This window comes from Lissotriton vulgaris, chromosome 10, assembly GCF_964263255.1.
Source record: "Lissotriton vulgaris chromosome 10, aLisVul1.2, whole genome shotgun sequence".
NCBI classification, from domain to species: Eukaryota; Metazoa; Chordata; class Amphibia; order Caudata; family Salamandridae; genus Lissotriton; species Lissotriton vulgaris.
The window spans coordinates 952,225,108-952,250,855 of NC_141698.1; the positions used below are offsets into that span (position 1 = coordinate 952,225,108).

Here is a 25,748-nt window from a genome sequence, read left to right on the forward strand (position 1 = left end):
ACATAAATTAAGTCGCAGGGGCAAATTATGCAGTAGATTACATCCACTATGTTACAGTTGGTGTGCATTTTCAATTTTATTCGGTGGTGTTTGAAAGTGAATTCCTTGGTTTGGATGGTGGAAGGGCACGCCTTGCAGCTTCCACATTTGAAATGCCCCAAGATAGGCGGTAGGTTCCAAAGGGACTTGATAGTCGATGTCATTGTATTGTCCAAAAAGGAGCAAACCACATGATCACATAAAATTTTGGCTTTCTTGAAGGAATGTAGGGGTGGGCACTCGCATCCCACATCTTCAGATATCATTGTCCAATGTTTATTCACAGCTTTCTTGATCTCGTTGCTTTTAGTTGAAAATGTAGTAACGCATATTAGCCGTTTGTCTTCGTTCTGGGTTCGCTCCTGAGGTTGAAGTAATGTCTCACGGGGATTGAACCACGCCCTCTTCCGAGCACTCTTAGTCAGACGTTTGGGATATCCGCGTTCAATGAGGCGATCCATCAAGTTCTGTGACTGAGCCATATAATCCTCTTTTTTACTCCAATTTCGTCTAATCCTTAAAAATTGTCCAAATGGCAAATTGTCCCTAAGGCTCCTGGGATGATGACTTGCATATTGGAGCAATGAGTTGCGTTCTGCAGGTTTTCTAAAAAGGGTCGTGTGCAGTGCTCCATCCTCAGCGATGATTGAGAGACCAACTCAATATGTATATAATGTAAATTGTTTATTGTTTAGACAACGTCACTCTTGTTCACTCAACTTCCTCACATCACTTCCCTCCCTTCCCTATGTGGGCACTTGAAATTTTGATAAAGCAAAAGAAAAACTTTCCAAAAAATTGCATAACCATGTAATGGTTGACATAGGTACTTTGTGAAATAAAACATCGTAACCTCATTTGTTTGCTTCTTTTTCTCAACTGTTCTACTCTACTCTATATTGTATATAAATCAATCCTTTCAGTCCGGGACCCCTCTGTTCATAACAATCTATACCCAGGTCCCAGTGACTATTTTGGGTTCAACCTTGTTGTTTGTAGCATACTTCGTGCAGACGCTGTCTTCGAGGTTCCCTTTTTTCTCCCTTTTTTCATTTTTTGCAAATATTTTGGCTAACATCCAGCTAACACAGAATGGTAGAAAAAGACATTCTCTCGTACACTGAGGACTACATCAAACAATTACTCCATTATCCAGCTAACAATTTTTTATCTCCGAATATACCGCCTATTGACTTTTCTCTCAACGATAAGATCAGCAAACTTGAACGTCTGGAGAAGAAACATATCAGAACTAAATTACATGGACACTTCCTAGCACAGTGTTTACAGTCCAATATCATTGCTGTTGGATTACAAGTAAAGGTAGAACCAGCGATATTTGTCGACATCCCAAAGTTCAGGGAAGGATTTAGCTTTGTCGCTAACAACTGCTCCAGACACTGGATGGTGCTTGGGATCGAGACAGCGGCAGAACAAGTCCAAGTTCTCACCTAACAAATATCTGATTTGAAGACTGAGATTGCCGGTGACACAACACTCACCAATTCTAAAGAAGCCCTGACCAAATTGGTTGCAACACTCCAGGATTTTGAAACCACCACCATCAAGAAAAAACTAGAGAAGCTTGCCCGTGACGTGCAAACTTACGATAAAAAGAGGACATATCCCTACCTCTAGGAGGAATACTATCGTCAAGACCCCCAAGGGCGTTTCACCAGTCACGGACGACGAGGTGGCTTCAGAGGAAGACTAAATTACAACACCTTCTCTGACTTATCCTACAGTTCAGGCGAGGACTGTGAACAAGCAGGCCCCAGTGGAAGCTACGGATATCAGGATTCATACGGCCCAACGTATCCCCCGACTTTTTTAGGACGGGGAGGATGGAGACCGCCAAGAGGCAGAGGAAACAACTGGAACAAAGGCAGTGGCAGGGGCCAACAGAATGCAGAAACATCTTGGGACAACGGACGAGGGAGAGGTACGAAACAGGTCCACTTCCCTCAGGAGGAACATAGAGAGAGGTCCACCCGCCGGAAGAATTACAGGTGGTAAGACCAGTTACCAATCCTGTCATCAACATTTCTGCGCACAATCTAAATGACGATGAAACCAAAGTACTTAGTCGTGGATTATCTTTTGTACCGACATCCTTACCGAATATCTTTACAGCCATTGCTGAATTGCACAGTTTCTTCCGCAAAATCAGACTTAGATATTGTTTCAAGGATAAACCATCCAAATCCACGGGTACACCCACCGTCCTTCGAACACCTTCGACCTTTGTACCTCCAACGTATGCTATGACTAACAGAATTTTGGCATACTAAAGTCTGGTTCTCCAAGATGTCAAGAAAATCCTCAATAAGAAAAAGTATACCAAGTATAACAACAGCAGAGCCGAGAGACTTGCTTTATCATCTCTTAAGGACAATAGGAATATTATAGTCAAGCCGGCTGACAAAGGCGGCGCCATTGTTATTCAAGATGTGGTGAAGTACAAGGAAGAGATCATGAGGAAGCTTTAAGATGGGATTAGTTACAGGAAATTACCTGGGGACTTGTCCAAAGACCTCGCACTTGAGATCCAAAAAGTCACCAAGGAAGGTTTGGAGCAGGGTTTTCTGTCGGAGCAGGAATATCAGTACCTGAACCACAAGAATCCACGCATACCGACTATCTATACTCTGCCCAAAGTCCATAAGAACTTACAAAATCCTTCGGGCCGACCAATTGTTTCGGGCTGCAGCTCTATATTGGAACCCCTATGCCGGTATACAGATTTTTTTCTTAAGCCACTGGCTGAACAAACTGGAACGTATTTACGGGACACCATGCACACGATTAATATAGTGGACGGACGGCTTTTTGATCCCAACACTGAACTTCTGGCCACTTGTGACATTGTGTCACTTTACACCAGTATACCTCAGGAAGAAGTACTAGTGGTGGCTACTATGGCATTGGACAAACGAGAAGCACCGGTACGGGTGCCCACTGCTTTCATCATCCTGCTGTTGAAAATCGCGATGATGCGAAATGTTTTCTTATTCCAGAACTGTTTCTACCTACAGACAAAGGGAGTTGCCATGGGGGCTGCCTATGCCCCTGATTTGGCAATAATGTTCATGTCCACCATTGAAACTTCCTTTATTCTCAATGATTCAAACACTTTCAGGCCCAACATACGACTATGGATGCGGTAGATAGATGATATCCTTTTTGGTGTGGGCAGGCACGGATATCGAAATCAACAATTTCTTCATTTGGTTGAACAGCAAATCCCAGGACATCCAATTCACTATCCAATTCGATAAAACTCGGTTGGACTACTGCAATGCACTTAATGCAGACTCCAACAAGGGACTCATTCAGCGCCTTCAGGTCGTGCAGAACGCGGCTGCTCGATTTGTTCTGGCGCTTCCCAATGCATCCTCTGCAACAATGGCCACAAAGAGTCTCCATTGGCTCCCTATACATCTGAGGATCTCTTTTAAGATCTTATGTCTAGCATATAGAGCTCTCGCAGACGGGCCACTGGACCCCCTAGGTGCCCTTCTGACTCGCTACTTGCCCAGCAGACCTCTCAGATCCTCGGAGATGAATCTGCTGGTGGTTCCTCGTGCCAGATGGGTACGTTGGGGTAATAGGGCATTTCCCATTGTAGCCCCTAGACTGTGGAATTCTCTTCCCCAGGAGATTAAGACCCAACCCTCTCTGTCCCTTTTTAAAAAAGCGCTGAAAACCTGGTGTTTTATCAAGGCCTACCCACAGTGAGAGTATATTTTAATAGCTAGTTTTCATTTGGTTAGGCGCCTTGACGCCCATTGGGCTTAGTAGCGCTATAGAAATCTGTTTTCATTTCATTTCATTGATTTCCTTGATCTCTCAATCATCGCTGAGGATGGAGCACTGCACACGACCCTTTTTAGAAAACCTGCAGAACGCAACTCATTGCTCCAACATACAAGTCATCATCCCAGGAGCCTTAGGGACAATTTGCCATTTTGACAATTTTTAAGGATTAGACGAAATTGTAGTAAAAAAGAGGATTATATGGCTCAGTCACAGAACTTGATGGATCGCCTCATTGAACACGGATATCCCAAACGTCTGACTAAGAGAGCTCGGAAGAGGGCGTGGTTCAATCCCCGCGAGACATTACTTCAACCTCAGGAGCGATCCCAGAACGGCTAATATGCGTTACTACTTTTTCAACTAAAAGCAACGAGATCAAGAAAGCTGTGAATAAACATTGGACAATGATATCTGAAGATGTGGGATGCGAGTGCCCACCCCTACATTCCTTCAAGAAAGCCAAAAATATACGTGATCATGTGGTTTGCTCATTTTTGGGCAATACAATGACATCGACTATCACGTCCCTTTGGAACCTACTGCCTATCTTGGGGCATTTCAAATGTGGAAGCTGCAAGGCGTGCCCATCCACCATCCAAACCAAGGAATTCACTTTCAAACACCACCGAATAAAATTGAAAACGCACACCAACTGTAACACAGCAGATGTAATCTACTGCATAATTTGCCCCTGCGACTTGATTTATGTTGGTCAGACACAACAATGCATCAAAGTGCGTTTCTTACAACACTGTAGCCGGGTCAGATGCCAAGTGGTGGGGGCACCGATAGTTGAATACTGTGTGAAAGAGAACCATATGCCGGAGTCTTTGAGATGGATAGTACTGGAACAGGTGAAACTAGGTCCCAGAGGAGGAAACATTGCCCCTATTCTTAACGTTAGAGAATTGAAATGGATACAATTTTTTGACTCAGTGCAGAATGGTCTTAATGAGTCTGAAAGTAGCTTTGCACAACTTGCTATCCTTTGATATATCTTCTTGACTATCCCTTTGACAATCTACTAATCTGTATCTTCTCTAATTTTGAATCACGTAATTTGTCAATGAGCTGTGCATTTTACCACCCTGCACGGTAGGTACATGCACCATGATGATGTACAATCCTAAATGATGAGTATTTTAGTTATGTGATTTCTTGATAACCAAATACGCTCATTTCCTTCATCTGTACTATGCCAATTAATCAATAGCAATTATATCCATTTCATGCTAATGTATTAATGCTGAGGTAATTCCACCTTCTCTGGTCTCAGGGCTATCACTGTACATTTTACCACCTTGCTAGGTAGGTACATGCAATTGTGTGATCCTGGTTCAGCGTGAATAACCGACGGTGATCGGTATCTAGAATAGACCAGCATGTTTGAAGGGTATACCATCTGGGTTTAAATAATCGGATGCGTGCATTTCCGCATCCGCATTGCGAAACTTAATCTCCAATGGTATAGATGCAGGAGGTTTTATTGGTCTCAGGGCACCACTGTGCATTTTACCACCCTGTGCGGTAGGTACATGCTATAATGGGATCTATGACAGAATTTCGACAGACAGAATTTCGACCTACACAAATATCGGCGTAATTATATCGATTGCAAGAATATCGACGCCCTATGTACAACATGGTAAGTACCAAAATATCGAAAAAATAATATCGATGTTAAAAATATCGTTGTCAAATATATCGTTTTTTTTGTTTAAAATAAAATGAAAAATACTGTAAATAATACTTATAAATTACTTAAACATATTTAAATATATTTAATAATGGTAAAAAAAAATAATAATACATATTTAATCAAAAAAATAATATTAACAAATCATATATAATATATACTTACTTAACAATAATTACTATTCCTACTCCAGAGGGTGCAATAGTAGAGAAAGTGTTGGATAGCGTAGGGGTAAAAATTACTATTCCCACTCCAGAGGGTGCAACAGTAGGGAAAGTGTTGGATAGCGTAGGGGTAAAAAATTACTATTCCCACTCCAGAGGGTGCAACAGTGGGGAAAGTGTTGGATAGCGTAGGGGTTAAAATTACTATTCCCACTCCAGTGGGTTCAACAGTAGGGAAAACTGACCCTGAACCCAAAAAATATCCCTTTACCCAAGAACTGAAAACTGACCCTGAACCCTAAAAATACCCCTTTACCCAAAAACCCAAAACTGACCCTGAACCCTAAAAATACCCCTTTACCCAAAAACTGAAAACTGACCCTGAACCCAAAAAATACCCCTTTACCCAAGAACTGAAAACTGACCCTGAACCCTAAAAATACCCCTTTACCCAAAAACTGAAAACTGACCCTGAACCCTAAAAATACCCCTTTACCCAAAAACTGAAAACTGACCCTGAACCCTAAAAATACCCCTTTACCCAAAAACTGAAATCTGACCCTTAACCCTAAAAATACCCCTTTACCCAAAAACTGAAAACTGACCCTGAACCCTAAAAATACCCCTTTACCCAAAAACTGAAAACTGACCCTGAACCCTAAAAATACCCCTTTACCCAAAAACTGAAAACTGACCCTGAACCCTAAAAATACCCCTTTACCCAAAAACCCCAAAATGACCCTGAACCCTAAAAATACTCCTTTACCCAAAATTAATTAATATTACAATTAAATTACTTCCCACCCTATTCCCCTATAAACCCACAACCCGCTCCAGTAGTAAAACATATAATTTAGTTAAAAATATACATAAATTATCAATTAATTATTCAATTTAAATAAATCATTGCCAATTAATATTTAATTGCAAAATAAATTAATCATTAAAAAATAATTATTTAATTACAAATAAATTACTTCCCACCCTATATCCCTAAAAACCCACAACCCGCTCTGGTAGTAAAACATATAATTTACTTTCATATTAAAACAATTAATTTAAATACTTAACTAAAATTTCTAACACATATTAGTAAATCGAAATTACTTACATCGATATATATGCTATCAATATAAGTAATTTCGATATTACTTACCTTAGGGTCGATATTCTGGCCATCGATATTCTGGACATCGATATTCTGTCCCTTCGATATTAGCAACTCGATATTAGTGTAAGTCGAAATGAAAGATTCGATATTTTGACTGTGTACCGCTATAATGAGATTCCAATCAACGGAATGACCTAGCGCTTATAACTGGCATCAACCGGTAATTTGGTTATACCAACATGTTTGTTAGGTACACCCAAAAATGTTTATGCATTTGCCTAAAACAGATATGTCACTTTTTGTCAGCCGAACGTGCCTGTTTTTAAATGATTTACCAAAGTCATGACGTAACTTTGTTGGACGGCGAAGTATGTGTAGCGTCCCCGGTCTCCCGGCAACCATGTCAGCAGTCCCTTGTTAGTGTCAATCACTTTCCTACTTCAGACGTAGCTCCACCCACATCCCCGACTTCCTGGTTCCATGAGCCGTCTCCATTGAACGCCACGAGAACCCGTGTATGCAGAAACATATTGGTTATTAAGGTAAGCTCGGCCTCAAATCTGGGAACAGAGACGACTTCCAGAACCCCTCCCAACTTAGTTTTCATGTGGCCGCGCTTTCTCTTTTTTCTTAGACCACGATCCAATGATAACGATCCCGACCTGCAACCCGAGGTAAACCTTGCATTTTACATTTTGTGTACAGTAACCCTGCAAACCCTTTGGCAACGTTTATTCTAATCACAGTCCCTCCAACATTTAGAATAACTTCTAGGTGAACCTGACCCTACCGGATGGCCACCCTTTCGGTCCTCCTTCCTAAAGGTAAAACTTGTTCAAGATCATGTTAGTCCCTTTATCAGTGTACCCCCATTGTTGTGACCAAGCGTTAACCACGCTTAGGTATTTGGGATTTTAATACCCCTTCTGAGTTCTTTTTCCCTATTCTTTCTCCCTAGGAGGTTTGCCCACCTTCCCTCTGTCCTGATGAAGACCTGTTTTGTACGGGCGAAATACCCTACACTTCTATAGGGTTGAAACATAGACTATCCCCTTGACCTTACTCCTACGGTGAATCAGGATTCGTACAGCCTAATAAAGGAGATACTGCTCTTTGTGATTTAAAACATTGACAAATGAATTTCACTACGTGGCTCCTAAATTACGGAGACCAACTCAATATGTATATAATGTAAATTGTTTATTGTTTAGACAACGTCACTCTTGTTCACTCAACTTCCTCACATCACTTCCCTCCCTTCCCTATGTGGGCACTTGAAATTTTGATAAAGCAAAAGAAAAACTTTCCAAAAAATTGCATAACCATGTAATGGTTGACATAGGTACTTTGTGAAATAAAACATCGTAACCTCATTTGTTTGCTTCTTTTTCTTAACTGTTCTACTCTACTCTATATTGTATATAAATCAATCCTTTCAGTCCGGGACCCCTCTGTTCATAACAATCTTTACCCAGGTCCCAGTGACTATTTTGGGTTCAACCCTGTTGTTTGTAGCATTTTTAGGTCTGAGGCATCAAGGAAAGGTTTTAGTTTCTTCAGGTAGCTCAGGTGGAACCTGACAGTTTTAGCCATCTAGTTGATGTGGTCTTGCATATTCAGGTTGCTATCTAGGATAATTCCAAGAGATTTGGCAAAATCCACTTTGGTCGGTGTGCAGTTTATTGGTGTGCTTCACTTGGTCCATTCCCGGATGCCGTTTTTACTTTTAGGGGGGAGATTAGAAGGAACTCCATTTTTTGTGCATTTAGTATGAGCTGGTTGCAGGCGAGCCATTGAACAGTCAGCTTTACGACCTCATTCAAAGAGTACTTTTCCTCTAGAGATGAGATTATGTAGAAGGAGATGTTGGCTGTACGTAGTAATTCAGCTAACAGTTCAAGGTAGAGATTTAGGAGGGTTTGGAAAAGAGTTGATTCTTGGGGGACTTCGATGGGGGACTTCGATCCTTATAGGGGAAGGAACAGATAGATTACTGTTGACTAAGAATCTCTGGGTGCTGTTCCGGAGGAAAGATCAAAACCATTCGAGAATGGTTCCCCTTACTCCCATCCTCAATTTGAGGCATTCAAGTAGTTTCTCTTGGTTGACTGTGTCGAATGCCCAGGATAAATCCAGTAGAATTAGAAGACATGTTATGCCTTGGTCAAGGGATTGGTGAGCATCATCCACATCATCCACAATATGGAGAATAGTAGTTTCCGTGCTGTGCCCAATCCTGAACCCAGATTGGAATTCGTCTAGCAGATTAAAGTAGGTGATATGTTGGCTCAGTTGAAGTTGCACACATTTATCCAGAACTTTTTCCAGAAGTGGGATGTTGGCTATTGGTCTGAAATTGCCTGGAGTACACGGATTCAAGGTGGGTTTTTTATATATGGGAAATGACTTAACTGGCTTTTAGGAAGTCAGGTATGAACCCTTGTAGGGAGGGATTGATTATTGTAGTCTAAATGGGAATGATAAATTGGGAGGTCGTGGCACACAGCTGGAGGGGAGTAGGGTCATTAAAGTGATTATTTGCATTTAAGGTGGATAGAATTTTCAAGATGGTATGGTCGTCATATAACTTGAAGTTGGACCAGTGCGCTTGGTTTGTGGGTGTTGTCTGGCTGGGAAGAGAGGAGAGATGGGACCCGGCAGGATGGGGTCGGATGTTGGTGATGGAATTAAGTTCTTTTTCTTGGGAGGTAATTTTCGCTGTAAAGAAGGAGGAGAACTCCTCACAGGTTATTAGGGATTTTGAGGTTTCTTTGGAAGTTTTAGCCAGTTTGTTAGATTGGTGTTTGACCATTTCAAAGAACTTACGAGATCTGTTCTCCGTTCTTCCAGTTCCGATCTAAAGAACTCTTTTTTTGATTTGAGGATGTTCCTGTTGTAAGCATTTCTGGTCTGTTGGAAAAGATTCAGTTGGGAGGCTGAGGGGTGCTGTCTCCAGGTTCTTTCTGTTAGCAGGAGGTTGAACCAGGGTTTTTGTCTTTAACTCTTGATCTTTTTCGCTTTAGCGGGCAAGATCATCAATTATGTCAGACATAGTTGAGTTGTAGTGTTCTGTAAGGTTGTTGACCTTTGAGAGATTTTAGGGTGGGAGGTCATTCTCGCAACGTGCAGCCAGCTTCTCGAGATCTAGGCTCTTTGTGTCCGTGAGCCATAGTTTCAGTTTCACAGGTTGCACTGGCCTTGTCTTGTGGGTGCCAGGCAATAGGAAGTTAATAGCGTGGTGGTCAGACAAGTCACATTGATCTATTGAGTTAAGCCTTGCCGCCATTGCCTTAGCAATGATCCAATGCAGTGTGGCACCTTTCGTATGAGTTGGTAAAGTGCAGGCTTGAGTAAGTGATAGGTCAGCAAGGAAGTCTTTGAGGGTGTTAACCTGAGGGTCATTAAAGTAATTCCAGTGAAGCTGTAATGATTTCATGAGGTGGTTGATGAAGGTGTCATTCTTTCCTGGGGGTGGTAGAAATGTGCAGTTAGCACAACTGGGTAGCATTGTTACATTTGGATAGTGCAAGATATTCGTCGGTGGAGTCAGTATGAAGTTCAGTGTTAAGGAAGTCTGAGCGGTAAATGCAATCAATGCCTTGTACAAAAATTGCACAGAGATGGGCAGTAATCAGGAGAGGAGTGATATTAGGCAATCAAGAACAAAGATGCCCTTGTTGGCCATTAATGTCAGTTTCCTAAATAGGATGTTATGCCTCTTTCCCAAGGCTTGAATTGCGTTCACCTGTTTTGACCCTTAGCATCTACAGGGTCTTAACCCCTTAAGTGCTGCTGACGGCCAACGGTCGTCAGCAGCGCTACCTCCCCAGTGCTGCGCACGACCATTGGACGTCCATTCAGCGCTGGTTCCAATGGACAGCGCAGCACTGGGGAGAGATGTTTACACGCAGCTAAGGTGTTAACAGAAGTTAGAACCAGTAAACCTTGCATGTACTACACATACATTTGAATGGGCTTCTAAACCTGTAATTGTTCGGTATTTGAAGGGACACATACTTAGTGGCAGCAATGAAATGTGCTGCCAAAGTGGGTTTCTTAGTAACATAACATGTATTTGTAAAGCACACGTTCACCCAGAAGGGTATCTTGGCACTGAATAACAGCTGTTTATTGTTATCCACCTCAATGGTACTCGATGTCATTGTTCTGCAGTCAGTACAGACTGACTTTGCCTTTCAGGTTTTGAACCTGTGACTATGAGGTCAAACACAGGCCCCTACAATGGAAGCTTTAGTTCACTAAGCCACCAGACCTAGTGAGTAAGGTGGAAATACTGGCTGCTGTTCATCAGCCACAAATGCGCCTCTAGGAGAAGCCATAGCATGAAGATGGCAATTGTAGTAGTAGTCCTTCTAATCGCTTCAAGTTTAAGTAGTTGACAGTGTTTTTTTTTTTGCTCAAATTTGAAGGCTCCACTGAAGGTGCATCCAGCGCTGGGCATCTCTGGACAAGTTTCACACTTTCTGTTTTTCTTGAGCAAAGAGCAGCCTTAGTTTGAGGATGTGTCCAGCATGTGTCGCCGTTTAGGGACAACAGCTCGCTCTGAGAGGAGCCACAGTTTCAAGGGGGTGATAGCACACTATTTGTGTTTCGACAGTTCTCCTCTCAAGTGCATTATGATATGTGGAGTTTATTGGTGTACTCAAAGTTCCAGGATTACTTCTTGCTAATGAGGACCAGGCTTCTCTCCTCCCCTACTGTTTACATTGGTTTGCTTCTCGAAACATTGGTATGCAGAAACTGATAAGCTAAAGGATGCTACCAAGACTTTCAAATTGGATTGTTCCTTGATGATGTGGGCCAATAAATGATGAAACATGCGCTTAATAATACTCAGCACTTGTGCCAAACCAATCGTGGCAAACACGTGGGGTGGGGGGGTTATTAACCCTATTGTAGACTGCATTTACCCTAATCCCTTGTGGGAGGGGTGCAAGCAGGCAGACAGTGTGGTCTCCCTTCAACGCCCTCACCCCACTACCTATTGTTGTAAAGATATTCTCAATAGAGGGAAAATTGAGTTCAAACATGATAGTTTGTCCAGCAAGCCACTTCTAAATTGTAGTTAGAAATCAATTTCGGCTTATGTGTGATTTTTTCTAAAGTGCTATTACGATTGTTATATTTTTCGCAGCTTACCTTTGAAGGCATAATGCAAACCGGAAGCGGTTTTATCTCCCTCGATAACTTCACATTCCTTGGCTGCGGAATGACAAAGTCCCCAGCACCTTGCTCGCCAGAGGAGCTCACCTGCACAGGGAGCCTGTGCAGTCCACCTGTGCGCGCGTGCGATTTCAACAGGGACTGCAGCGACGGATGTGACGAAGAGCCTGAAAACTGCGGTGAGTAATCACTTCAATTTAACTCTGTAAGCAGCTGATACCTCGAGAACACTGTAGAAATGTAATCAATGCACCATAAGATTCATATAGAAAGCGCCTCTGTGAGTCTGTAGCGGCATCTTTTCCATATATCAGCCTAAAATTCGGTAGCCCATGGATTTTAGCCAATTGAGATAATCCAGGAAACCACATCAATGGACCATGTAGCATCCATTGATAATCATATATATTATTGTGTGTTTATGCAGGCTGTTGACCAGAGATAAATACATTTACGCTACTAGCAAGTTGTGTTTTAACAGATAAATTGTCATAAATTGTGAAAACATTTATCTTAACATGGGTTTCAACTTAGCCCATATCATGAGTGCCTGCCAGCTGATCCATGTTTATCAGCCCAAGCACCAGGCATGCTGGGCCTTGTAGTTTGTAGGCAAGTTTTTCTGTTACACTTTTGGACCTCCGTTTCCCATAAGACTTTCTTCAACTGGGACAGTAATCAAAGCTAGCGGTAAGACACCCTCATGGTATCGGGCCAGTTCGCAATCAAAAGTCTGATTTTAATTACATATCTGGAATATATTTTTCTGTGTATCCGGTAGATGGAATCCACTTCAGTGATGAATGTGAAGGGTTAATATCGATGTATAATGTGTACTAACTAATCTCTTTCGCCGAAAACTCACTATTGTGCTTCCACAAATGTACACTGCACGCTCCAAAATAGAGACTACCAGCTCCCTACTGTTTTTTATCACACCATAACAAACATATTCAACAATCAATCAATCAATCAGAGAATTGTGAAGCACCCTATTCACCCGTGAGAGTCTCAAGGCGCTGGGGGGGAGCAACTCTGGTCAGTCGAAGAGCCATGTCATAAGGGTCATCCTCTGATTGTGTGTGTCTGAGCTCCTCCTGAGGCGGTAGCCGGGAGGCTGTGTTACCCTGTGCTCCTCTGATTTTACCTGATTTTAAAAGTGTAATTAATTGCAAAAATCGGCGTTTTTCGTGCCCCTTTGTAAATTGTTCTAAATAGCTTGATTTTACTAAGCTTGACTTGCTGACCCCGTCCCCCCTCTTTCCTGCTGCCCTGGGCCACTCCCAGCCGAGTATTAAAGCTGTGGAGTTGGCCCCGGGCACTCAATTGCGGCGGCCATCTTGTGTGTGGGTGGGTTCTAGCGCGCTCTAGTTGCGCATAAAAGGGGATGTCTACTCCTCCACGCAGCGGTCGCGCTTTGCGGGCGCGCCTGAGTCGTGCCAGAGTCCTGCCCGTCTGCGCCCGTCCGCGGCCAAACGGGCCCAGGGGCCAGGGACTCTGTCACCCCTGTCACATATACTCCCTCTGCCCTGAGAAATCTACAACCCAAACATTGCAACCTACCCCCTGCCTGTCGTGATCGCATTTCTTTATTGGGCATTGCGCGCACTGCCTCCTCTCCTCACCCTAGTGCCCATCTCCCAGTAAGCACGGATAATCAAGAGTCACGCATACGTGTCTTATACTTAAACACACGATCTTTCGTCAAACATCATGTTGACCTTTTTATCCTACTCACTGATGAGTGCCCTGATATCCTTTTAATCACTGAGACTTGGCTAACTGATGACTCACTCCCCGATATTTTGGCAGCCCTACCCCCTGACTACTATATGTTTAACATCAATCGTCCCCCCGGCCGCGCCAGTGGTGGGGTGGCAGCTCTCATACGGAAGGAGTTTAAAATCATCTCCACATCCTCCTTCACTCTTGTCGATGTAGACAATCTTATCATCAGTCTTGAAACAGGAGAGGGAGCCCTTACTCTCATTGTCCTCTATCGTCCCCCGTCCCCTATGCCTTTGTTTCCTGCCATTTTTAGCGAACAATTAGCCAATCTGATCACCTCATCTGCCCGACTCGCCATCTTCGGCGATTTTAACTATTGGTACAACGACAGCGATGCTGGCCCCCATGCTGCAGAGCTGTTTGAAGTCCTTTCTAGCTTCAACATGAATCAACTTGTCTCTTCCCCCACTCACGTCAGGTGTCACATATTAGACCACATCTGGACCTACAATCTCACTCTCTCCTGTCCTGTGGTTACCCCCTGTATTTGGTCGGACCATCACCTAATCGACACGGTGATTACAGTCAGGGGCCGTGTTAAAGCTCCTGCCATAGCAGGCGGGGTCGCTCGCAAATGGGGCACCCTTGATTCGCAAGGTTTCCTATCTTCCTTGGCTGACACTCAACCTCCATTGCGCAGCAATACGACAGTCCAGGCCTTGGAAAACGACCTTTCCAGTTGGATCACCAAAGCCAGTGATGTTTTTGCCCCCCTCTCTAAATTTCCCCGTTCTCGCCACAGCAATTCACACAGGTGGTTCAATACCTCCCTGAAATCTCAGCAGCTCAAACTGCGTCAGATGGAACGCAGGTGGAGGCGTTTCTACTTACCACTCGACAGAGAGGCTTACATTGAGGAACGAAAAATATACAAAAGTGCAATTATAGCTGCGAAATCTTCATACTTCTCCGAAAGAATCTCTGTCGCCCCCAATAAGTCCAAGGAAATATTCAGAATTATGGGCGAGTTGACGTCTGATGCCAGAACTCTCCCCTCCCAGGTCCCCACTCCCCACCCAACAATCCTGTGATGCTCTAAATAGCTTTTTCACTGAAAAGATCATTAAGATCAAGAACACTATGCCCCCCGCTCCCCCTGCTGCTCCACTTGTCCCCTCCCTTGGTAACCCATGTTCACTGTCACACTTTCCCCTCCTCGACTCTCCTTCCCTCGCCAAACTTGCCTCCCGAGTCAAATCTGGCTCCCCCAATGATTGCTGCCCTCCCTCTGTCTTCAGGGACATCTGCTTGGCTCTGCCCAACTGCATCTTGCCTCTACTAAACACCTCTCTTGAGGCCGGCATCGTACCCAACTCCTTCAAGGAAGCTGCCTTGGTACCATTGCTGAAAAAACCCGGAGCCGACCCAGATGACCTTGCCAACTATCGGCCTATTTCTCTCCTGCCTTATTTTTCTAAGATCTTGGAGGCACATGTCACCTGCTGCCTCTCTCAGTTCATCGAGTCCTCCGGCTACCTTGAGCCTAACCAAGCTGGCTTCAGACCTGCCCACTCTACTGAGGCTGTGATCTTAGCGGTTATGGACTCTCTCAGGAGCAACGCCGACAAAGGGTCTCCTCAGGCCCTGATCCTTCTGGACTTGTCGGCAGCGTTCGACACGGTGGACCATAACATCCTTCTACACCGTGTCGAGCAAGCCGGTATCCGGGGCTCGGCTCTGGTCTGGATTAAATCCTTCTTGACAGGCAGAACCCAGGCTGTTCACCTGGGTCCTTTCACGGCTACTAGGGAACCATTCATCTGTGGAGTGCCTCAGGGTTCCTCTCTGTCTCCCCTGCTTTTTAATCTTTATCTTCGCCCGCTCATCCATTCCCTGAAGAGCTGGGACATTACCGTCTTTAATTATGCAGACGACCTGCAAATCATCTTCCCTCTTAACACCCCTAACGCAGCTCTCGACTGTCAGGCGGTCATGTTACATATCCAGCAATGGATGAACCTTAATCAGCTCAAGCTGAACCCAGGGAAGACTGAGCTAATTCTCCCTGGCAGTAGCTCCACTCACTGGGGCCCACAGTTTTGGCCTACAGAGCTGGGCTCCCCACCCATCCCGGCTAAATCGGCAAAGAGCCTTGGGGTTATCATAGACTCAGAGCTCTCCCTCAAGCCTCAGGTTGGTGCAGTTGTATCCTCGTGTATGTTTCAGCTTCGGAGAATCAGGAAGGTTTCCCACCTACTCTCGCCTGAAGCCCTGATACAAGTTTTAATCGCCCTTGTGCTCTCCCGCCTGGATTTTTCCAACTCCTTGTATCATGGCCTACCAAAATACCTGCTACATAGGCTGCAAGTTGTGCAGAATCAGGCGGCCCGACTAGCCTTTAAGACCCCGAAGTGGCAGTCTGCAAAACCACTACTCTGTAAACTCCACTGGTTGCCGGTCGAACAGAGAGCTGCATTTAAGATCGGCTGCCTGACCTACAAAGCTGTGACTGGTACGTCCCCCGTCTTTCTGAAGTCCCTAGTGACTCCTTACCATCCGGCACGCAACCTTCGGTCCTCCCACCGTCAACTTCTGACCGCAGTCCCAATCAAACTTTAAAAATATGGTGGTTGCAGATTTGCTCATCTGGCTCCCAAACTCTGGAACCAGTTGCCGTTATCTTTCAAATCCTCCATGTCTCTGCTGGAATTCAGAAAACTTCTTAAAACCAATCTTTTTACACAGTCTGGCTAGCTCCCCCTCTCTACATCTCTCAGTACCACCCAGCGCCAGGAAACCTATGGTGACAGAGCGCTATACAAGTCCCTCTTAAGATAAGATAAGATAAGATAAGATGTGCAGAGTGGCTGCGTGTCTGATGTTGGTTGAGAGCTCATTCCCGGTCTTTGCTGCAACATTGGAGAAGACTCATCCACCTGTTCTGGCTCTGCGGATGCGTGGAGTTTCGGCGAGGGTGAGGTCAGCGGATTGGAGGTTTCTCTTGGGTACGTGGAAGGTGATTCTTTTGTTGAGATATTGAGGTCTGATGTTGATGAGGCATTATTATGCATACGTGAGTACTTTGAAATATACTCTCTTCTCGATGGGGAGCCAGTGGAGGTCTCGCAGGTGTGGGGTGATATGTTTGTGTCGGGAGATGCCGAGGACGAGTCTGGCTGCCTTGTTCTGAATGGTCTATGGCTTGTGGAGTAGGGATTTGTTGATCCCGGCATAGAGGGCGTTTGCGTAGTCTAATCTGCTGGTTATGAGTGCATGGGTGACAGCCTTTCTTGATTCAAGGGGAGGATCCATTTGAAGGTCTTGTGAAGGATGCAGAGGGTGTTGATGCAGGTGGAGGAGACGGCGTTGATCTGCCGGATCATGTAGAGGGCCGAGTCGAGTATGATGCTGAGGTTCTGGGCATGGTCCGTGGGTGTGAGAGGGCTTCTGAGGGTAGTTGTCCCATGAAGAAGGGGAGGGTCCGAGGACGAGGACTTTCGTCTTCTCTGGGTTGAGCTTCATTTAGCTACTGCTCATCCAGGTTGCAATGTCTTTCATTCCTTCCTGGAAGCTGAGTCTGGAGGTGAGGGGGTACTTGGTAAGGGAGAGGAACTGTGTGTGAGTCCATGCTGTCTCATGATGGCGGCGAGGGGGGCCATGTAGATGTTGAAGAGCGTGGCGCTGAGCGATGAACATTGGGGTACTCCGCAGCTGATCTCTGTGGGTCCGGAGAGAAAGGGAGGAAGTCTGATTCTTTTGGTTCTGACGGTGAGGATGGAACAGAGCAAGTCGAGGGCTGTCCCTTGTATGCCAGCTTCATGGAGGCTGGCGGTGAGAGTGTGGTGGGGGACGGCGTCGAAGGCTGCAGAGAGGTCAAGCAGGATAGGGCTGAGTCATGTCATTGGTCGAGGAGCATGCGGATGTCGTCTGTGGCGGCGAGTAGGGCGGTCTTGGTGCTGTGGTCTCTGCCCAATCTGGATTGGGAGGAGTCAAGGATGGAGTTCTTTTTCATGAATTTCGTTAGTTGAAAGTTGACGATCTTTTTTGTGACTTTAGCCTCGAAGGGGAAGAGAGAGGTGGGTCGGTAGTTCTTGAGGTCCATTGGAACTGCTGAGGGTTCTTGAGGGGGGGCTTGACTACTGCACGTTTCCAGTCGCTGGGGAATGTGCCAGCTTTAAGGGAGTCATTAATGGTGAGTTGTAGCTCCGGTTTGATGGGGGCAGCAGCTCTGTGGAAGATGTGCGGAGGGCAAGTGTCCATGGGGGCACCTGAGTGAATGCCTTTCTTGGTCGATGCAGTGTCTACAATGATGACCGGGGAACAGGAGTAGATGGTAGGCCGACTTTCATTGATGGGGAGGGGAGTGGGTTTGGTGCCCGGTGTCTGTTTTCAAAGTTGTCGTAGAGGGATCTTATTTTCAGTTGGAAGTAAGAACCAAGTTTGTTGCAGAGGTTCTGGGGGTGGGACATCTGTGGCTTCACTCGGTGGCTTAGTGAATTCTTCGATGATGGTGAAGAGTTCCTTGGGGTTGCTGATGTTGGCGTGGATTTTGTAACGGATGTATGGCCTCTTTGTGGATCTGATGAGTTGGTGGTATTCTGTCATGGAGTTCTTGTAAGTAGAGTGGTCTTCTGAAGTTTGCTGTCTCTCCAGTTCTTCTTGAGATGTCTGCAGGTGCGTCTGGCTTCTTGGAGGTCAGTGGTGATCCTGGAGGCTTTCCTGGGTTGCTGTATGTCAGGGTTTCTGAAGGGGGCAAGCTCATCTGCACAGTTGGTGATCCATCTGTGAAGTTCTTTGGCTGTGGAGTTTGGCGTTGGTCGTGATGGGGGTGCTTTGCAATTGAGGGTGGTGCTGAGGTGCTCCTCATTGATCTTGCTCCAGTTCCTTCGCAGTGAGTGGGGTGTCGGTTTGGGTGCAGAGGGTTTTTTGACATAGAAGGGAATGCAGTAGTGGTCCATCCAGATGGGTTCCATGGTGTGGCTGAAGGGGATGTTCTTACCTCCTGCGTAGATGGGGTTGAGGGTGCTGCCTGCGTTGTGGGTAGGGGTTGTTTCAGTCTGATGTTGGCAAGGTTGTCCAGGAGGGTGGCAGAGCAGGGGTTGCTGAGGTTGTCGAGGAGGCAGTTTAGGTCTCCGATGATTAGGTAGTCCATGGAGGCAATGCACTATGAAGTCGGCGATGGTAGTGGTGGACGTAGTTCGAGGTTCGGGAGGTCTGTAGGTCATAGTGCCTCGTAATATCATTCTGGGGCTGGTCTGGATCTGGAAATTGAGGTGTTTGGTGGTGGACAGGGAATCACTCGTGCTGGAGGTGGTGCGTCGGAGAGAGCTCTTGTGTGTGATGGTGAGTCCTCCTACTGGGCAGTTGGGGCGGTCCTTCCTCTGCATCTTTTGTCCATCAAGGCGGTGGCGATGTCGAGCGGAGGATGGGTTGGTCCATGTTTCTGTGAAGAAGTCAACGTCTGGCGATAGGGTATTGATGAGGTCTCTAATGTGTGTCTGTGCAGGGAGTGCATGTTGAGTAGGATGCATCTCAGGGTTCGAGGCTGCTGGCGTCCCATATGAGGACGTCGGGTGTGGCAGCCCCAAGGGTGGTGAAGGTTTGTTGGTAGGAGAACTGGCCATGGTTGGTGGCTGGCGTAGACAGCTGCCCATTGTTGTTCCTTTGGGGTTGAGTGGGAGGAGGGCAGCAGAGTCGTAGCGGTCAGAGAACCAGGGTCCCAGGCGCTGCTCATGGTCAGGTCGTGGATTGGCACAGACAGCCTTGCCTCTGGCGCCCCTTTGGCACGTCTGTTGTGTGGCCGCACAGCAGCCGCCAATAAATAGAGAAGGTGGGAGGGAAGCACTTCCGGAAGGCGGAGGCAGGAACCGGCGGGGGGAAGGGGCCACAGGGGCAGCAGCGGTGGGTAAGAGGACGGCAACAACAGGTACGGCGGACACAGACAAGGGTACAAACAACAGGCAAAACAAAAACAGGCCAAATAAACAGAGGCACAAAATTACAAGAAAAAGTCAGACAAAAGACAGAAAAAGGGCACAGACACAATTCAGACAACACCGGACTAGAAGGAGAGCAAGGCTCTCTAACTGTACCACCAGGGATAAGGCGCAGGCAGGAGCCTGAGGGTGGTGGAGGGCCTCAAATACCTACCTGCACAGGGTAGCGGCAGCGTCACAACAGCAGAGCTGCTGGGGGAGAGAGCAGGTCTCTGACCAGGAGGTCAGAGGTCTTGCTTAGACTTCCGAGCAGCTGCTGCCATTAAATAGGGAAGCGGGAGGGAAGCATAGCTGGGAGGTGGTAGCGGGAACATGACGTTGATATTCTGTTAACTAGTTTAAATCGAAAGTAAATCAAAATATAGCTTAAATGTTTTATCTCACAAGCTGGCAACATAAGTTGAGAAAGGGGATAATGTTTGTTTCTGTATATGCTGCAGTTAAAATGTGGTATTTTTAAAATGGTTGTCTAATGAGATTTTTGATATTAAAGCCTAACCTGGACCCTGCCGACCTTGCCAACTTCAGGCCTATCTCCCTGCTGCCTGGTCTCAGCAAGGTGGCTGAGAAGCTGGTGAACAGCCGCTTGTCGGACTTCTTGGAGGCTAACTCCCTCCTCGGCGATTCCCAAACGGATTTTTGTCCTGGTCAGGGGACTGACACCGCCCTGCTGGCGGTCGTGGAGAATGCCAGGAGCATTCTGGATTCGGGGGGATCAGTGGCAGTGATCCTCCTGGACCTTAGTGCTGCTTTTGACACCGTGGACCATCAGGTGCTTCTCCAACGGCTGTCGGGGGTGGGGGTCACCGGTTTGGCCCTCAAGTGGTTCACTTCCTTCTTGGAAGGCCGCACATTTGAGGTGTGGGAAGGCCATGAAAAATCATCTTCAGTCCCTCTCCAGTGTGGTGTGCCACAGGGCTCTTCGTTGAGCCCTACTTTATTCAACGTTTATATGGCCCCCCTGGAGAGTGTGGCACTGACGCTGGGTATTAAGATCATCAGCTATGCTGATGATACTCAGCTGGTGGTAGGCCTTTCCCAGTCGGCTCACCAACCCGACCGGCTGCACTCGTGTCTGGATAAGATCTACACGTGGATGTGCAGCTCAGCACTAAAGCTCAACGGCTCCAAGACGGAGCTGATGCTGCTGGGGAACTCTTCTCCATCTTTATCCCCCAGCAGCTGGCCCGACTGCCTGGGTCCAGTACCCACCCCCAAGCAGGAGATCAAGAGCCTGGGGGTGTGGCTCGAGCAGGACCTTTCGTTTAAAACTCATGCAAAAAAGACAGCCGGCGTGTGTTTTGGCCTGCTCCGATCAGCTCGGAAGATTCTACCTCTGCTCCCAGTGGCTACTAGGAGGCTTCTCGTCCAGGGGCTCATCATCTCGCGGCTGGACTTCAGCAACGCGTTGTTCCTTGGTGCACCAGAATCTACCCTGAACAAACTGCAGCAAGTGCAGAACGCGGCCGCCAGGCTCCTGACGGGTCTTTCCAGGCGTCAGTCGGCTCGCCCAGCATTGAAGGCGCTGCATTGGCTCCCTGTCAGGGACAGGGTGAAATTCAAGTCACTCTGTATCGCCCACAAAGTCTTGCAGGGGGTAGGTCCACCCATTCTGGGGGATATGGTTCAGCCCTATAAGGCCCCCCGTTCTCTCCGTTCCGATCATCAACATCTGTTGCAGGTTGGGAGGGTGAGGAAGGCAAGAACTGGTGGCAGAAGGTTTTCTATAAATGTGGCCACCCTGTGGAATTCTCTTCCTCTGCATTTACGCTCGGAAGCCAGCCTTTTGCGGTTCCGCAAACTTTTAAAAACTTTTTTGTTTTCTGCTTAACTCCTGCTTCATTGTGGTAGCGTTTCTCTCTGGTGAGCGCTGGGATGCCTGCTGGTAACCAGGCGCTATATAAAACTCACAATAAAAAAGTTTAAATTACTTTTACACAAGTATGCACTTTTTGATTAAGTAAAGTACATTTTTTGAGAGTTTGTGTATTTCTGTACTTGCTTGTCACAAAACGTACAAATGGTACTGGATCCCACAAAACTATACATGAAAACCATGAAATAACATTTCCATTACAGCATTATTAGACTGTTTTTTACAAAATGTTCTCAACCGGAGTTAGCAAACCGCAAACTAATATTATTATTCTCAACATGCTCAGGAGGAAGCTGAATGTCCAAAACAAATACAATTCACAAGTCTCCTTGTTTGCCTCTTAGCATGAGGTTTAGTAAATCTTTACTCTCTGGAAGGGTACAGCACATCAGTCAGCTGCTTGATGTGAAATTTAAAAAAAAATAATAAAGTTGGACAAAGGAAAACATATCAATTGACCAAAAACAGTGGAAGGAAAATGATAAAGGGAAAATGGACAAATGTCATTCCTCAAGTTATTTAGGCCTAAGTAATTAAAATGCCAAAAGCCACTAGAGTGTCTTTCAGGTTAAACATCCATAGCCACTTACTAAGCAGCATTGAATAGAAAGAAGGAAAGCAATGGGTCCGTGCACACACATTTATATAATTTGTATCAATGTTATGCAGTGTGGTTCTCGGCAAACCAAGTTTTTGACTAAGTAGTCCAGCAGGAAATGTTTTATGAGGCCCCCAGGGCTGGGAGCCACATACATTTTGAGCATTCTGTTGCCATATTGCACATATATACTTACCAATGGTCTTAAGGTTAATTCAAGAACTGCACATGCACCACCATTTAAGGTAACCATTAAAGTCAATGGGGTCACCCTGTTTCCCTCGGAACCTGGGCATTGATATATGAAGCTGCAATTGGTCCTGTTGCTCAACAACTAAAGACAATTTCATAGTAACCTTACTATTTCTGTAAACATATAATTTTCTATCACATATATATATTTTAACATGATTGACAGAAACTAAATACAGCACACAGACAAAAAATGTATAAAAAATATATATGAATCTATTTCTATTATTGAATTTATATTGATTACATAGAATCACTGCAAACTCATTTCAATATGGGCTGTCTAACATAAACCACAAAGACACAATAATAATACACAAAAAATTCAATAAGTGACTGGCGTGACAAAAAGGGTGAAAGTAAATAGCATGTTTAATTCAAACAAATAAGGAGATGTCAACACAAATTCTCTGTACTTCTCCGTTCTTTTACTATAACATGTACTGTCTACTTGAATAATAGTTATAGTGAGCCTGGACATGAGACTGTAGCACGTTGACGTTTCGACCCTGTAGAAAAAAGTGTGTGTAGATACATCAAGTAGAGTCTTCCTCAGGACAAAGCAGCCTAATGACAGCCCTCGCTGTTCAATAAGCCAATGCTAGCAGCATGCTCCACTGAGCCTGAATGGAGCGTGACCGAGGGCGGATAGAAGACTCTTGTACGTCCTCGTCAAACTAAAGTTCATCAATATGTCACCTTCCCAAAGCTTAATAATGACATAATGGCACCACCAGTCTGCTGAAGCCTGAGTGAAAAATACACAGACCTCCTATCTGACGCAGACCTCTTTGACTGACCTTGCTCTTGGCTCTAGTGAGAGTGGTATATTCTTTATGTCTGGATAGGCAATGCTTCAGTTTTTTCCCGGACCTTGGGTTATTTGTTCAAACAACCAACATTGTTGAAAGAGGTGTGTGTCAATATTTATTTTTTATTAGGTTTTGCAAATTTTTGTGTGGATTAAACAAGTTTCTTACACGACATGTGGAAGTCACGTAGCGCATGGCTCATATTAGTTATCATACATGTTATGTTCACTGACTGTTGCCTACATGTTAGAAATGCAGGTTTTTGGTTGGCAGATTGTACACCCTGTCCAAGCAGGAGCTAAAATCCTAGTCAGGGTAAGTCAGATACATAACCTAAATGAACCTGTGCTCACCCTCTGGTAGCTTGGCACAGAACTTTCCGGTTTAACTTAAAAGGCAATGTGTAAAATATTTGTGCAACCCTTTCATTAAAGCAACACATTGATAACACCACAAAAAGACTCCACATCAGTTTAGAAAATAGGGAATATTGATGTGATTAAAACAAGACAAAAACAACAAAAATCCTACTGGCAGATGTCAGATATGAATTTTTAAAGATTAAGACCAAAAACAGTTCTTACAATTCATAGCTTTAAAAGATTAGACTTGGGTAAATTCAAAGTTCAGGCCGACCACAATGGAGGGCAGGCCAGCTCCAGGACCCACTGAAAAGCTACCTTGTATAGAACAAGTGTCGGCGTCGAGCACTCCCTATGTCGGTTCCGATTCACGCAGTTGGACCGATGCATCTGTGTCGAGTCCCACAGTTGGAGTCGAAGGTTCGGCACTGTATCAAAGTAGAGCCTCACAGTCAGTGTCGAAGAATCAACACTACATCAAAGTCGGTACTAAGCAGGAGTCTTAAGACAAACTTAAGACAAAATCCTAACTTCTGTAAATACCAAAAGTAGTAAGTTTAGGATTTTGACTTAAGTTAGTTCTGTGAATCGGGCCCCTTGTGCCCAGCAATTCTCTGCTGTGGCGATTTAAAGAAAATGTCAAATGGTTGGATCGCATGTCCTGCTCAGTCGGCCTCTCGTAATGGAACAGTATCAACGTAGCAGTAGATGGGGCCCTTCAAATACCATAGTATCCTGCCTGAATGTACAGCTCGGAAGGTGCTTGGTCCATCGGGGTGTCTCAGATGCTGCTCCAGCACTAAGCGCCAGGCCTGCTGCGATGTAGTCCTGAAACCAGATGTCTTTTGAATGAAAAGAATGAAAAGAAAACGAGCATTAGCAAAGCCAAAATATTAGTGTGCAGCCTTAGTTAGCGGGCCTGTGAGGGTGTATAGTGGGAAGCATGGGCGTCATACTGCACTGGGAAGTTGGGGTTGTGAGAGAGGTTTGAGGGGTGGAGGTGTCAGGGCACTGGAGAGGTTACTGGTGGTAGTACTTAGTCACATGAAAACATTTGTGAAACGCCATGACTGTAGTGAAAGCTTACATAGTGAATGGCAGCTTAAAATATTGCAAACAGTCAATGGCCAAAGAAGGCTGACCAAAAGCCCATTTGCCTTGAACGTATGTATATGTGTGTGTATATGTGTGTTTATAGAAAAGTATGTTTTGTTCTACCGCTAGGTGTAACTCTCATGTCTTTTTGCTGTTCATCATTTTCAAGTGTAAATGTATACCTAGTTGTAGACTTGCCTGTCTCCATGCCCTCAAATGAGAATGGGATGTCCCCTACAACAGAATGTTCGTGTAAAGTGACTATTAGTAACTTCTTCTGTTTGTCAAGATCACCACCACTGAGGTGGAGCTCACCCTATGCAAAAGTATAGGGAAAATTCTAAATGTTATTATTCTTTAAAAAATTATTGCAAATATTTCAATGTATAATATACATGTAAATTAAATTAGAAGAAGAGTTGTAAACTGGAAAAAAGGGTTAAATTTAACAGCACATAGCTTATCAAACTAAGGCTCTAATTGGGATGTTGGCCGGAGTTGCCTCGAACCGACATCCATGCAGTTTCAAAACCAATTGACCTTTGATCAGCTGTCCGGAACTGCAATTACGATTCGACTACACATGGTGCGGTCACAAACTCCCATTTTCCTATGGGAGCTTGTGTCACGGTGGAAACCATCCGCAGCTCAAGCTCCTACAGAGAGATGGAAGTCAAAGTAAATCCCTGCACTGTATGGAAGGCACCTCATGGTGCCTACCACAGAGTGAAGGGATTTACCGGGGGGAACCATAGGTACCCACTTGCAGCCCAACCGGAGACCGCTGAAGAAGGGTAGCACTGTTATGGGACCAAAAAGTCACTTTCCAACAGGCTTTTCATGCCGGAAAGCCCGACATGGAAAGCCTATCGGAAACTGACATCATAATCCAGACAGCAGAAACACCGACCATATGGGGTTATAGTGGCAGTTTCAACTGGCCGACTGGTTTATTGAGCCCGTCAGAAGGCAGCCATAATGACCAGCTGGTATGAATTCTGAATGCCGTAATCGTA

General features: G+C 45.3%; 1 protein-coding gene across 1 annotated transcript in view; it reads left to right on the forward strand.

Moving 5' to 3' along the window:
- Window positions 1–25,748, forward strand: part of MALRD1 (MAM and LDL receptor class A domain containing 1) — a 2,333,045-nt gene that overhangs the window by 580,973 nt on the left and 1,726,324 nt on the right. The window contains exon 9 of the mRNA XM_086939858.1: window positions 11,985–12,192. Coding sequence (XP_086795984.1) covers window positions 11,985–12,192 — 208 coding nt within the window. The remainder of the gene's footprint in view (window positions 1–11,984; window positions 12,193–25,748) is intronic.